This window comes from Gobio gobio, assembly GCF_949357685.1.
Source record: "Gobio gobio genome assembly, chromosome: 7".
Taxonomy (NCBI): Eukaryota; Metazoa; Chordata; class Actinopteri; order Cypriniformes; family Gobionidae; genus Gobio; species Gobio gobio.
In genome coordinates, this window is record NC_137103.1 from 58,150,675 (window position 1) to 58,163,510 (window position 12,836).

Here is a 12,836-nt window from a genome sequence, read left to right on the forward strand (position 1 = left end):
CAAAACTATGCTTTGCTGAAGTGTTTCTTTAATTGCTAATGTGACCTTTGACCCCTCAGACTGAACTAAATGAAGCGCTGCTTGCTCATTGGTTGAGCTAAACTGGTCTTATCTGATTGTGATCAATAGTTTTCTATCCAAGAGACGGACGAGCTACTGGTGTTGACTCCAAATCCCCCAGATCTCAATCCGATCCAGCATCTGTGGGAGGAGCTGAACAAACAAGGCCCTGCCTCGCAACTTACAGGACTTAAAGGATCTGCTTCTAACATCTTGGTGCCAGATGCCACAGCACACCTTTAGTGGAATCCACGCCTTGACGGGTCAGGGGTCATAATGTTATGCCTGATCTGTGTATTTCCTGTTTCAGAGGTGAAGCAATTTTTCTTTTCTGCTGATGTCATCAGTCCCTCCTCCAATCAGCTGACTGCAAAGCCCTTCCCAGTGTCCGTCTGAAGGTCGGAGGTCGTGTGTTATTGGTGTTAGCAGGGTCACGCGTGGACCAATGAGAGGAGGAGGTCAGTCATTAACTCGCCCACACCGGTCCAAGCTCTCCCTCTCCTCAGCCTCAGTGATTTACACTGTCATCATCACAGATGAAGGTTTAATATCTGAGAGATCTTTAAAGCGTGAAATGCTGAATGTGTTTAAATGATGAATAATGCAGATGTTAATGGTGTGTGTGTGTGTGTGTGTGTGTGTGTGTGTGTGTGTGTGTGTGTGTGTGTGTGTGTGTGTGTGTGTGTGTGTGTGTGTGTGTGTGTGTGTGTGTGTGTGTGAGGATGACTGATGCACATCTGCTGCGCTCGGTCTGAGTTGTGCTGGTTGCCATGGCGATGACCCGTCATCAATCCCTCCACCTGGTAAACGAGTGAGTCAGGAGCTCCAGACAAAAGAGAACATGATGGAGCAGCTGTTCCTCCGCCCACAACACCAGACACACACACTTCAGAGGGATGGAGGGATAGATGGATGGGTAGAGGGATGGATGGGTGGATGGATGGGTGGGTAGAGGGATAGATGGATGGGTGGGTAGAGGGATAGATGGATGGGTGGGTAGAGGGATGGATGGATGGGTGGGTAGAGGGGTGGATGGGTAGAGGGATGGGTGGGTAGAGGGATAGATGGATGGATGGATAGAGGGATAGATGGATGGGTGGGTAGAGGGATAGATGGATGGGTGGGTAGAGGGGTGGATGGGTAGAGGGATGGGTGGGTAGAGGGATAGATGGATGGATGGATAGAGGGATAGATGGATGGGTGGGTAGAGGGATAGATGGATGGGTGGGTAGAGGGATAGATGGATGGGTGGGTAGAGGGATGGATGGGTAGAGGGATGGGTGGGTAGAGGGATAGATGGATGGGTGGGTAGAGGGATAGATGGATGGGTGGGTAGAGGGGTGGATGGATGGTGGGTAGAGGGATGGATGGGTAGAGGGATGGGTGGGTAGAGGGATAGATGGATGGGTGGGTAGAGGGATAGATGGATGGGTGGGTAGAGGGATGGATGGATGGGTGGGTAGAGGGGTGGATGGGTAGAGGGATGGGTGGGTAGAGGGATAGATGGATGGATGGATAGAGGGATAGATGGATGGTGGGTAGAGGGATGGATGGGTAGAGGGATGGGTGGGTAGAGGGATAGATGGATGGGTGGGTAGAGGGATAGATGGATGGGTGGGTAGAGGGATGGATGGGTGGGTGGGTAGAGGGGTGGATGGGTAGAGGGATGGGTGGGTAGAGGGATAGATGGATGGATGGATAGAGGGATAGATGGATGGGTGGGTAGAGGGATAGATGGATGGGTGGGTAGAGGGGTGGATGGGTAGAGGGATGGGTGGGTAGAGGGATAGATGGATGGATGGATAGAGGGATAGATGGATGGGTGGGTAGAGGGATAGATGGATGGGTGGGTAGAGGGATAGATGGATGGGTGGGTAGAGGGATGGATGGGTAGAGGGATGGGTGGGTAGAGGGATAGATGGATGGGTGGGTAGAGGGATGGATGGATGGGTGGGTAGAGGGGTGGATGGATGGGTGGGTAGAGGGATGGATGGATGGGTGGGTAGAGGGATGGATGGGTAGAGGGATGGGTGGGTAGAGGGATAGATGGATGGGTGGGTAGAGGGATAGATGGATGGGTGGGTAGAGGGGTGGATGGATGGGTGGGTAGAGGGGTGGATGGATGGGTGGGTAGAGGGATGGATGGATGGGTGGGTAGAGGGATGGATGGGTGGATGGATGGGTGGGTAGAGGGATGGATGGGTGGATGGATGGGTGGGTAGAGGGATGGATGGGTGGGTAGATGGGTAGATGGATAGATGGATGGGTGGGTAGAGGGATGGATGGGTGGGTAGAGGGATAGATGGGTGGATGGGTGGGTAGAGGGATAGATGGGTGGATGGGTGGGTAGAGGGATAGATGGGTGGATGGGTGGGTAGAGGGATAGATGGATGGGTGGGTAGAGGGATAGATGGATGGGTGGGTAGAGGGATAGATAGATGGGTGGGTAGAGGGATAGATAGATGGGTGGGTAGAGGGATAGATGGGTGGGTGGGTAGAGGGATAGATGGATGGGTGGGTAGAGGGATAGATGGATGGGTGGGTAGAGGGATAGATGGGTGGGTAGAGGGATAGATGGGTGGATGGGTGGGTAGAGGGATAGACGGGTGGATGGGTGGGTAGAGGGATAGATGGGTGGATGGGTGGGTAGAGGGATAGATGGATGGGTGGGTAGAGGGATAGATGGGTGGATGGGTGGGTAGAGGGATAGATGGATGGTGGATGGGTGAGTAGAGGGATAGATGGATGGGTGGGTAGAGGGATAGATGGATGGGTGGATGGGTGAGTAGAGGGATAGGTGGATGGGTGGGTAGAGGGATAGGTGGATGGGTGGGTAGAGGGATAGGTGGATGGGTGGGTAGAGGGATAGGTGGATGGGTGGGTAGAGGGATAGATGGATGGGTGGGTAGAGGGATAGATGGATGGGTGGGTAGAGGGATAGATGGATGGGTGGGTAGAGGGATAGGTGGATGGGTGGGTAGAGGGATAGATGGATGGGTGGGTAGAGGGATAGATGGATGGGTGGGTAGAGGGATAGATGGATGGGTGGATGGGTGGGTAGAGGGATAGATGGATGGGTGGATGGGTGGGTAGATGGATGGGTGGATGGGTGGGTAGAGGGATAGATGGATGGGTGGATGGGTGGGTAGAGGGATAGATGGATGGGTGGATGGGTGGGTAGAGGGATGGGTGGATGGGTGGGTAGAGGGATAGATGGATGGGTGGATGGGTGGGTAGAGGGATAGATGGATGGGTGGATGGGTGGGTAGAGGGATAGATGGATGGGTGGGTAGAGGGATAGATGGATGGGTGGGTAGAGGGATAGATGGATGGGTGGGTAGAGGGATAGATGGATGGATGGGTGGATGGATGGGTAGAGGGATAGATGGATGGGTGGGTAGAGGGATAGATGGATGGGTGGGTAGAGGGATAGATGGATGGGTGGGTAGAGGGATAGATGGATGGGTGGGTAGAGGGATAGATGGATGGGTGGATGGATGGGTAGAGGGATAGATGGATGGGTGGGTAGAGGGATAGATGGATGGGTGGGTAGAGGGATAGATGGATGGGTGGGTAGAGGGATAGATGGATGGGTGGGTAGAGGGATAGATGGATGGTGGGTAGAGGGATAGATGGATGGTGGGTAGAGGGATAGATGGATGGGTGGGTAGAGGGATAGGTGGATTTGTGGGTAGAGGGATAGATGGATGGATGGGTGGGTAGAGGGATAGATGGATGGATGGGTGGGTAGATGGATAGATGGATGGATGGGTAGAGGGATAGATGGATGGATGGGTGGGTAGAGGGATAGATGGATGGATGGGTGGGTAGAGGGATAGATGGATGGATGGGTGGGTAGAGGGATAGATGGATGGATGGGTAGAGGGATAGATGGATGGGTGGGTAGAGGGATAGATGGGTGGATGGGTGGGTAGAGGGATAGATGGATGGTGGGTAGAGGGATAGATGGATGGTGGGTAGAGGGATAGATGGATGGTGGGTAGAGGGATAGATGGATGGGTGGGTAGAGGGATAGGTGGATTTGTGGGTAGAGGGATAGATGGATGGATGGGTGGGTAGAGGGATAGATGGATGAATGGGTAGAGGGATAGATGGATGGGTGGGTGGGTAGAGGGATGGGTGGGTAGAGGGATAGATGGATGAATGGGTAGAGGGATAGATGGATGGGTGGGTAGAGGGATAGATGGATGGGTGGGTAGAGGGATAGATGGATGGGTGGGTAGAGGGATAGATGGATGGTGGGTAGAGTGATGGATGGGTAGAGTGATGGATGGGTGGGTAGAGGGATGGGTGGGTAGAGGGATGGATGGGTGAGTTGAGGGATGGGTGGGTAGAGGGATGGATGGGTGGATGGGTGGGTAGATGGATGGTGGGTAGAGGGATAGATGGATGGTGGGTAGAGGGATAGATGGATGGTGGGTAGAGGGATAGATGGATGGGTGGGTAGAGGGATAGGTGGATTTGTGGGTAGAGGGATAGATGGATGGATGGGTGGGTAGAGGGATAGATGGATGAATGGGTAGAGGGATAGATGGATGGGTGGGTAGAGGGATGGGTGGGTAGAGGGATAGATGGGTGGATGGGTGGGTAGAGGGATAGATGGATGGGTGGGTGGGTAGAGGGATAGATGGATGGGTGGGTAGAGGGATGGGTGGGTAGAGGGATAGATGGGTGGGTAGAGGGATAGATGGATGGATGAATGGGTAGAGGGATAGATGGATGGGTGGGTAGAGGGATAGATGGATGGGTGGATGGGTGAGTAGAGGGATAGATGGGTGGATGGATGGGTGGGTAGAGGGATAGATGGATGGGTGGGTAGAGGGATAGATGGATGGGTGGATGGGTGGGTAGAGGGATAGATGGATGGGTGGATGGGTGGGTAGAGGGATAGGTGGATGGGTGGGTAGAGGGATAGATGGATGGGTGGGTAGAGGGATAGATGGATGGGTGGGTAGAGGGATAGATGGATGGGTGGATGGGTGGGTAGAGGGATAGATGGATGGGTGGGTAGAGGGATAGATGGATGGGTGGATGGGTGGGTAGAGGGATAGATGGATGGGTGGGTAGAGGGATAGATGGATGGGTGGATGGGTGAGTAGAGGGATAGATGGGTGGATGGATGGGTGGGTAGAGGGATAGATGGATGGGTGGATGGGTGGGTAGAGGGATAGATGGATGGGTGGATGGGTGGGTAGAGGGATAGATGGATGGGTGGGTGGGTAGAGGGATAGATGGATGAATGGGTAGAGGGATAGATGGATGGGTGGGTAGAGGGATGGGTGGGTAGAGGGATAGATGGGTGGATGGGTGGGTAGAGGGATAGATGGATGGGTGGGTAGAGGGATAGATGGGTGGGTAGAGGGATAGATGGATGGATGAATGGGTAGAGGGATAGATGGATGGGTGGGTAGAGGGATAGATGGATGGGTGGATGGGTGAGTAGAGGGATAGATGGGTGGATGGATGGGTGGGTAGAGGGATAGATGGATGGGTGGGTAGAGGGATAGATGGATGGGTGGATGGGTGGGTAGAGGGATAGATGGATGGGTGGATGGGTGGGTAGAGGGATAGGTGGATGGGTGGGTAGAGGGATAGATGGATGGGTGGGTAGAGGGATAGATGGATGGGTGGGTAGAGGGATAGATGGATGGGTGGATGGGTGGGTAGAGGGATAGATGGATGGGTGGGTAGAGGGATAGATGGATGGGTGGATGGGTGGGTAGAGGGATAGATGGATGGGTGGGTAGAGGGATAGATGGATGGGTGGATGGGTGAGTAGAGGGATAGATGGGTGGATGGATGGGTGGGTAGAGGGATAGATGGATGGGTGGATGGGTGGGTAGAGGGATAGATGGATGGGTGGATGGGTGGGTAGAGGGATAGATGGATGGGTGGGTGGGTAGAGGGATAGATGGATGAATGGGTAGAGGGATAGATGGATGGGTGGGTAGAGGGATGGGTGGGTAGAGGGATAGATGGGTGGATGGGTGGGTAGAGGGATAGATGGATGGGTGGGTGGGTAGAGGGATAGATGGATGGGTGGGTGGGTAGAGGGATAGATGGATGGGTGGGTAGAGGGATGGGTGGGTAGAGGGATAGATGGGTGGATGGGTGGGTAGAGGGATAGATGGATGGATGAATGGGTAGAGGGATAGATGGATGGGTGGGTAGAGGGATAGATGGATGGGTGGGTAGAGGGATAGATGGATGGGTGGGTAGAGGGATAGGTGGATTTGTGGGTAGAGGGATAGATGGATGGATGGGTGGGTAGAGGGATAGATGGATGAATGGGTAGAGGGATAGATGGATGGGTGGGTGGGTAGAGGGATAGATGGATGAATGGGTAGAGGGATAGATGGATGGGTGGGTAGAGGGATAGATGGATGGGTGGGTAGAGGGATAGATGGATGGGTGGGTAGAGGGATAGATGGATGGGTGGGTAGAGGGATAGATGGATGGTGGGTAGAGTGATGGATGGGTAGAGTGATGGATGGGTGGATGGGTGGGTAGAGGGATGGATGGGTGGATGGGTGGGTAGATGGATGGTGGGTAGAGGGATAGATGGATGGTGGGTAGAGGGATAGATGGATGGGTGGGTAGAGGGATAGATGGATGGGTGGGTAGAGGGATAGGTGGATTTGTGGGTAGAGGGATAGATGGATGGATGGGTGGGTAGAGGGATAGATGGATGAATGGGTAGAGGGATAGATGGATGGGTGGGTAGAGGGATGGGTGGGTAGAGGGATAGATGGGTGGATGGGTGGGTAGAGGGATAGATGGATGGGTGGGTGGGTAGAGGGATAGATGGATGGGTGGGTAGAGGGATGGGTGGGTAGAGGGATAGATGGGTGGGTAGAGGGATAGATGGATGGATGAATGGGTAGAGGGATAGATGGATGGGTGGATGGGTGAGTAGAGGGATAGATGGGTGGATGGATGGGTGGGTAGAGGGATAGATGGATGGGTGGGTAGAGGGATAGATGGATGGGTGGATGGGTGGGTAGAGGGATAGATGGATGGGTGGGTAGAGGGATAGATGGATGGGTGGGTAGAGGGATAGATGGATGGGTGGATGGGTGGGTAGAGGGATAGATGGATGGATGGGTGGGTAGAGGGATAGATGGATGGGTGGGTAGAGGGATAGATGGATGGATGGGTGGGTAGAGGGATAGATGGATGGGTGGATGGATGGGTGGGTAGAGGGATAGATGGATGGGTGGATGGATGGGTGGGTAGAGGGATAGATGGATGGGTGGGTAGAGGGATAGATGGATGGGTGGGTAGAGGGATAGATGGATGGATGGATGGATGAATGGGTAGAGGGATAGATGGATGGGTGGATGGGTGAGTAGAGGGATAGATGGGTGGATGGATGGGTGGGTAGAGGGATAGATGGATGGGTGGGTAGAGGGATAGATGGATGGGTGGGTAGAGGGATAGATGGATGGATGGATGGATGAATGGGTAGAGGGATAGATGGATGGGTGGATGGGTGAGTAGAGGGATAGATGGGTGGATGGATGGGTGGGTAGAGGGATAGATGGATGGGTGGGTAGAGGGATAGATGGATGGGTGGATGGGTGGGTAGAGGGATAGATGGATGGGTGGGTAGAGGGATAGATGGATGGGTGGGTAGAGGGATAGATGGATGGGTGGATGGGTGGGTGGGTAGAGGGATAGATGGATGGAGGGATGGATGGCAGTGTTTATTCTGACAGCAAATTGTGATTTTAGTTTTAGTTATATTTTAGTCGCCTGAATTGTTTTTAGTTTTAGTCTAGTTTTAATCTCCTAAAATCTAATGGGTTTAGTTCAATTGTAATACATTAAGCATTTAAGCGTCACATAACCGACTGACACTCAAACTGACATTTTACATCATTTTGTTTTTGACATTAAAAATACACGAAAGAGCTCAATTCACTTTTTTAAAAACATTTATTTAATTTCAAGTAATGAAGATTGTTTTAATGGTTTTAGTGAACTATTATAACCCTGATACTTTATTGAATATGTGTCAAATACTGGTCTTTCCTCCTGAATATGAATTAAATGGGAATTAAATTAAACACAGTTTATTGTGTAAGCAAAAACGAATATATAATGCGTGACTTTTAATGATAAACGAGCTGGAAATACACCAGGACTCTTATTTTGAAATCTCGCTATACTATTGCAGTTGCAGGAGCTCATTCAAGTTCAGGAGATAAAATATGCTTCATTACAACCGTCTAAAACATATTACTATATAAACATCGTAAAGTAAACACTGTGATTATTCATCAGCATTAGTTCATAAACACTGGTCTGGCATAAATGTGTGTTATTGATTGATTGAGCCGCTCTGGAGCTGGATTGGGTGTGTGTGTGTGTGTGTGTGTGTGTGTGTGTGTGTGTGTGTGTGTGTGTGTGTGTGTGTGTGTGTGTGTGTGTGTGTGTGTGTGTGTGTGTGTGTGTGTGTGTGTGTGTGTGTGTGTGTGTGTGTGTGTGTGTGTGTGTGTGTGTGTGTGTGTGTGTGTGAGCCTGTAGATCGTGTGTTTTCCAGAGGTTAGATCAGTTCAGATCAAATGTGTTCATCTGCTCTCAGATCATCAGTTCTGACCCATCTCTGCCCTAATCCACCCTCACTAACCTCACTATTCTCCTCTCGCTTTATCTGCTGACGAAAATAACAGTTGATTTTCGTCATAGTTTTTGTCATCCAACACTAGTTTTTATTTAGTTATCGTCTCGTTTTCGTCAGTGAAAAAAGGTTGTTGACGAAAATTATGACGAAATATTCGTCAATGAAATTAACACTGGATGATAGATAGAGAGACAGACTACATTGCCAAAAGTATTGGGACACTCAGTGCATGCTTAGGGTCACAGAGCGGGGTCAGCACATGCTTAGGGTCACAGAGCGGGGTCAGCACATGCTGAGGGTCACAGAGCGGGGTCAGCACATGCTGAGGGTCACAGAGCGGCGTCAGCACATGCTAAGGGTCACAGAGCGGGGTCAGCGCATGCTGAGGGTCACAGAGCGGGGTCAGTGCATGCTGAGGGTCACAGAGCGGGGTCAGTGCATGCTGAGGGTCACAGAGCAGGGTCAGCGCATGCTGAGGGTCACAGAGCGGGGTCAGCGCATGCTGAGGGTCACAGAGCGGGGTCAGCTCATGCTGAGGGTCACAGAGCAGGGTCAGCGCATGCTTAGGGTCACAGAGCGGGGTCAGCGCATGCTGAGGGTCACAGAGCGGGGTCAGCTCATGCTGAGGGTCACAGAGCGGGGTCAGCGCATGCTGAGGGTCACAGAGCGGGGTCAGCACATGCTGAGGGTCACAGAGCGGGGTCAGCGCATGCTGAGGGTCACAGAGCGGGGTCAGCGCATGCTGAGGGTCACAGAGCGGCGTCAGCACATGCTGAGGGTCACAGAGCGGGGTCAGCACATGCTGAGGGTCACAGAGCGGGGTCAGCGCATGCTGAGGGTCACAGAGCGGGGTCAGCGCATGCTAAGGGTCACAGAGCGGGGTCAGCTCATGCTGAGGGTCACAGAGCGGGGTCAGCGCAAGCTTAGGGTCACAGAGCGGGGTCAGCGCATGCTGAGGGTCACAGAGCGGGGTCAGCGCATGTTGAGGGTCACAGAAGTGGCCAAATTTCTGCAGAGTCAAGAGCCTTCAGATGAGCTCAAGAACAGTGTGTAGAGCTTCATGGAATGGGTTTCCATGGCCGAGCAGCTCATCCAAGCCTTACAGCACCAAGTGCAATGCAAAGCGTGGGATGCAGTGGGATTATGGGGTGTGTTTGTTTTTCAGTGGTTAGTTCCAGTGAAAGGAAGACATTTTGGACAATTTCCTGTTCCCAACTTTGTGGAACCAGTTTGGGGACGGCCCCTTCCTGTCCCAGCATGACTGCTCCAGTGCACAAAGCGTCGCTCCATCAAGACATGGATGAGCGAGTTTGGTGTGGAGGAACTGGACTGACCTCATCCTGATAGAACACCTTTGGGATGAGCGCTGGATATCATGAACACATGTTTACTCTGGAATCTCCGAGTCACGGCCCTCAGGCTCTGAATGACACACTGAGTCTGAGATCATGATTTATAGCCTGTAAAACACTGGCGTATATAAACACACACACACACACACACACACACACAGTGATGGAGGGCTCTTTCTCCGTCCTGCTCCTGCTGTGTGTGGGCTTCATCAGCGCTCAGACGGCCGGTCCGGGATCCTCCGCTCAGAATCTCTCGGTGAAGTCGCCGGTCAGCTCAGCGAACAGAACCCGGATGTGCTCGGGCCCGGTGCGGATCCGGGATGCCTTCAGGTACATCAGCAGTGTGGTGTCGGTTCTGGTGCTGGTGCTCGGGACGCTGGGGAACGTGACCCTGCTGAGGATCATCACCGGACACCGACGCCTGAGGAACGGCCCCGGGGTTCTGATCGGCAGTCTGGCGCTGGGAGATCTCCTGCACGTCCTCATCGGCATTCCCATCAATGTTTATAAGGTACCGTTCCTCTGGATAGTTCTGTGCGTTTGACCCGGTGAGCTGACGGTGTGTGTGTTTCAGGGCCGGTTCTAGGCATGGGCAGGGCTGGGCTGAGCCTCAGAATTTAGGAACTGATAGTGTTCATTTGTTTTTACTATTTGTGCATTGATTAAAACAATCTGAGATGGGCTCTGTATTTAAAAAAAGTTTTTAAGATGAAGGGCTGTAGAATGCCCCAAACAATAACAAAAATAACACCAGAAATGTTTTCTTTTATTAACTGAAAATAACAAAGTGCATTGTAGGCTACGTGTGCTTCAGTCTATAGCAGAAAAACTGCAGTCACTCGAACGAAAACGGGCAGAAATATTTGTGTGCTATTACGGTAATTACGAGATGTTGTATTTGTGAATATGTATCTTGTAAATATTAATATATGTAGCTCTGATTTGATTTTTTTTTATTCATGCCAGGTTGAAATTAGCTTAAAAAACTTGCTCATTTAAGAAAGTGCATTTATTGCATGGACAGAGCTAGAACATAATGTAGAAGTGTTTAAAATGCAAGTGCATAGTTCAGTTGAAGCCTTGCCCTCTTTTGCTTGCTGTTGATGCTGTGAACTGAATGTACGCTGTTTAAATAACAGCACTGAAATAAAAATACGCTGTTTATCTTTTAATCGGTTTAGGGTTATTCACACAGGACGCGTTTTTGTGGTTAAAAACGCGATATGCAGGTGTAGAGACGCGTTTTTTATTTGTTTTCTTTCTTTCTTTCTTTCTTTCTTTCTTTTTTAAATGAGTGCCACGTTTATAAAGCCGCCTCATGCACCAACTCTGCAAAAGTATGAGATGCGAGCGGTCTAGGGTCTCCAGGATGATTTTTAAAAAAAGAGTTGAGTTAGCCTACATTTAAAAATTAAAAAAAGAATAATTTTGTTTTCATAAAATCAGTCTAGACCTATATAAAACGAATACATTCGTGAAATATATTTAACTTAAATGATTAGCAGATTAACAAAAAAACTGCGACTGTGCTGCTGAGTTTGGTTCATTTTTGTGAGGCGCCTCAAACAAGTTCACGGAAAGGAAACCAGACGACAGAAAGCACATCTTGTTTTCTTTATTTAACATTAGCACAATGTAAGTAAACACTTTGCAGTTTTGAACGATGTCCTACTCTTATTATCTGTATGACCAAAATTATGGAGTAGGCTATTTTATGTTTCCTCTGCTTGTTCGCGCGGGCGCTTTACGCACACACACAACATAGCCTATGTTGTGTCTATATAGGGGAACTAAAATAACCTATAGCTATGTTTGTAGTGTTTATAATGTTTGTAGTACATTATAACTTTTCACTTTATTTACCGGTATTATTTCTGAATGCAATCAAATGTGTCTTATACGTGACTTACCTGTTTTTTTTTTCAACCAAACGTTTAATTGGTTAAAATTCTTGTTGGTTGGTTAACCAGTTAATTAGCCTCCCATATATAGGTCTAGCTATCAAATCAACAGAATCAACTTTGCGTTACGAATATGCATCAATAATCAAAAGCGTTTGTGTGGAAAAGTGCGGAGCTGAATTGTTGTGCCATCTAGTGGTTTAATGGAGAATACAGTCAAATGACCAATTGTATACAAGTATTCTTATGCTTGGCTTGACTTGTTTGAATATAACGGCTGTAGGCCTATAGTATATGGGTTGAAGAAAAAAAACGCCCACCTGGGATATCTGCCAGCCCACCCATCTATAGGTGCCTAGAACCGGGCCTGGTGTGTTTGATCCGGTGAGCTGACGGTGTGTGTGTGTGTGTGTGTGTGTGTGTCGCAGCTGCTGGCGGTGGATTGGCCGTTCGGGGTCCTGCTCTGTAAACTGGTGCCGTTTGTCCAGAAGACCTCAGTGGGAATCACTGTCCTGAGCCTGAGCGCACTCAGTGTCGACCGGTGAGAGTCTGCTGTAATATCACAGGTGTTCTGTTTAATGTGCTTTACAAATATTGGTACATATATTGCATATATTGTGACCATTTGGGGTCGCTAAGTGTGTGAGGAGGGTCCGGGTTTATCCTCTGTGCCTGTGGTCCTGCAGGTATCGAGTGGTGTCCTCCAGGGGCCGCTCCTCAGCTCCAGGGGCCCCCCAGTGGAGGCTCCTCAGGCTGGCTGTGATCTGGACGGCCTCAGCGCTTCTGGCGGCTCCAGAGGCCGTGGCCTTTGATCTGATCTCCATGGATTACAGAGGAGAACATCTGAGGATCTGCCTGCTCCATCCCATACAGTCC

The 12,836-nt window shown here is 50.6% G+C and overlaps 1 protein-coding gene across 1 annotated transcript in view; it reads left to right on the forward strand.

Annotated features, from left to right (window-relative positions):
* Positions 1 to 10,222: 10,222 nt before the first annotated feature.
* The window catches only part of ednrbb (endothelin receptor type Bb), a gene marked incomplete at both ends in the record, with an annotated part of 11,648 nt that continues 9,034 nt past the window's right edge, over positions 10,223 to 12,836 (forward strand). The window contains 3 exons of the mRNA XM_079820789.1: positions 10,223 to 10,570; positions 12,389 to 12,501; positions 12,647 to 12,836. The exon at positions 12,647 to 12,836 is cut by the window's right edge and continues 15 nt beyond it. Of these exons, the coding sequence (XP_079676915.1) occupies positions 10,223 to 10,570; positions 12,389 to 12,501; positions 12,647 to 12,836 (651 nt within the window). The remainder of the gene's footprint in view (positions 10,571 to 12,388; positions 12,502 to 12,646) is intronic.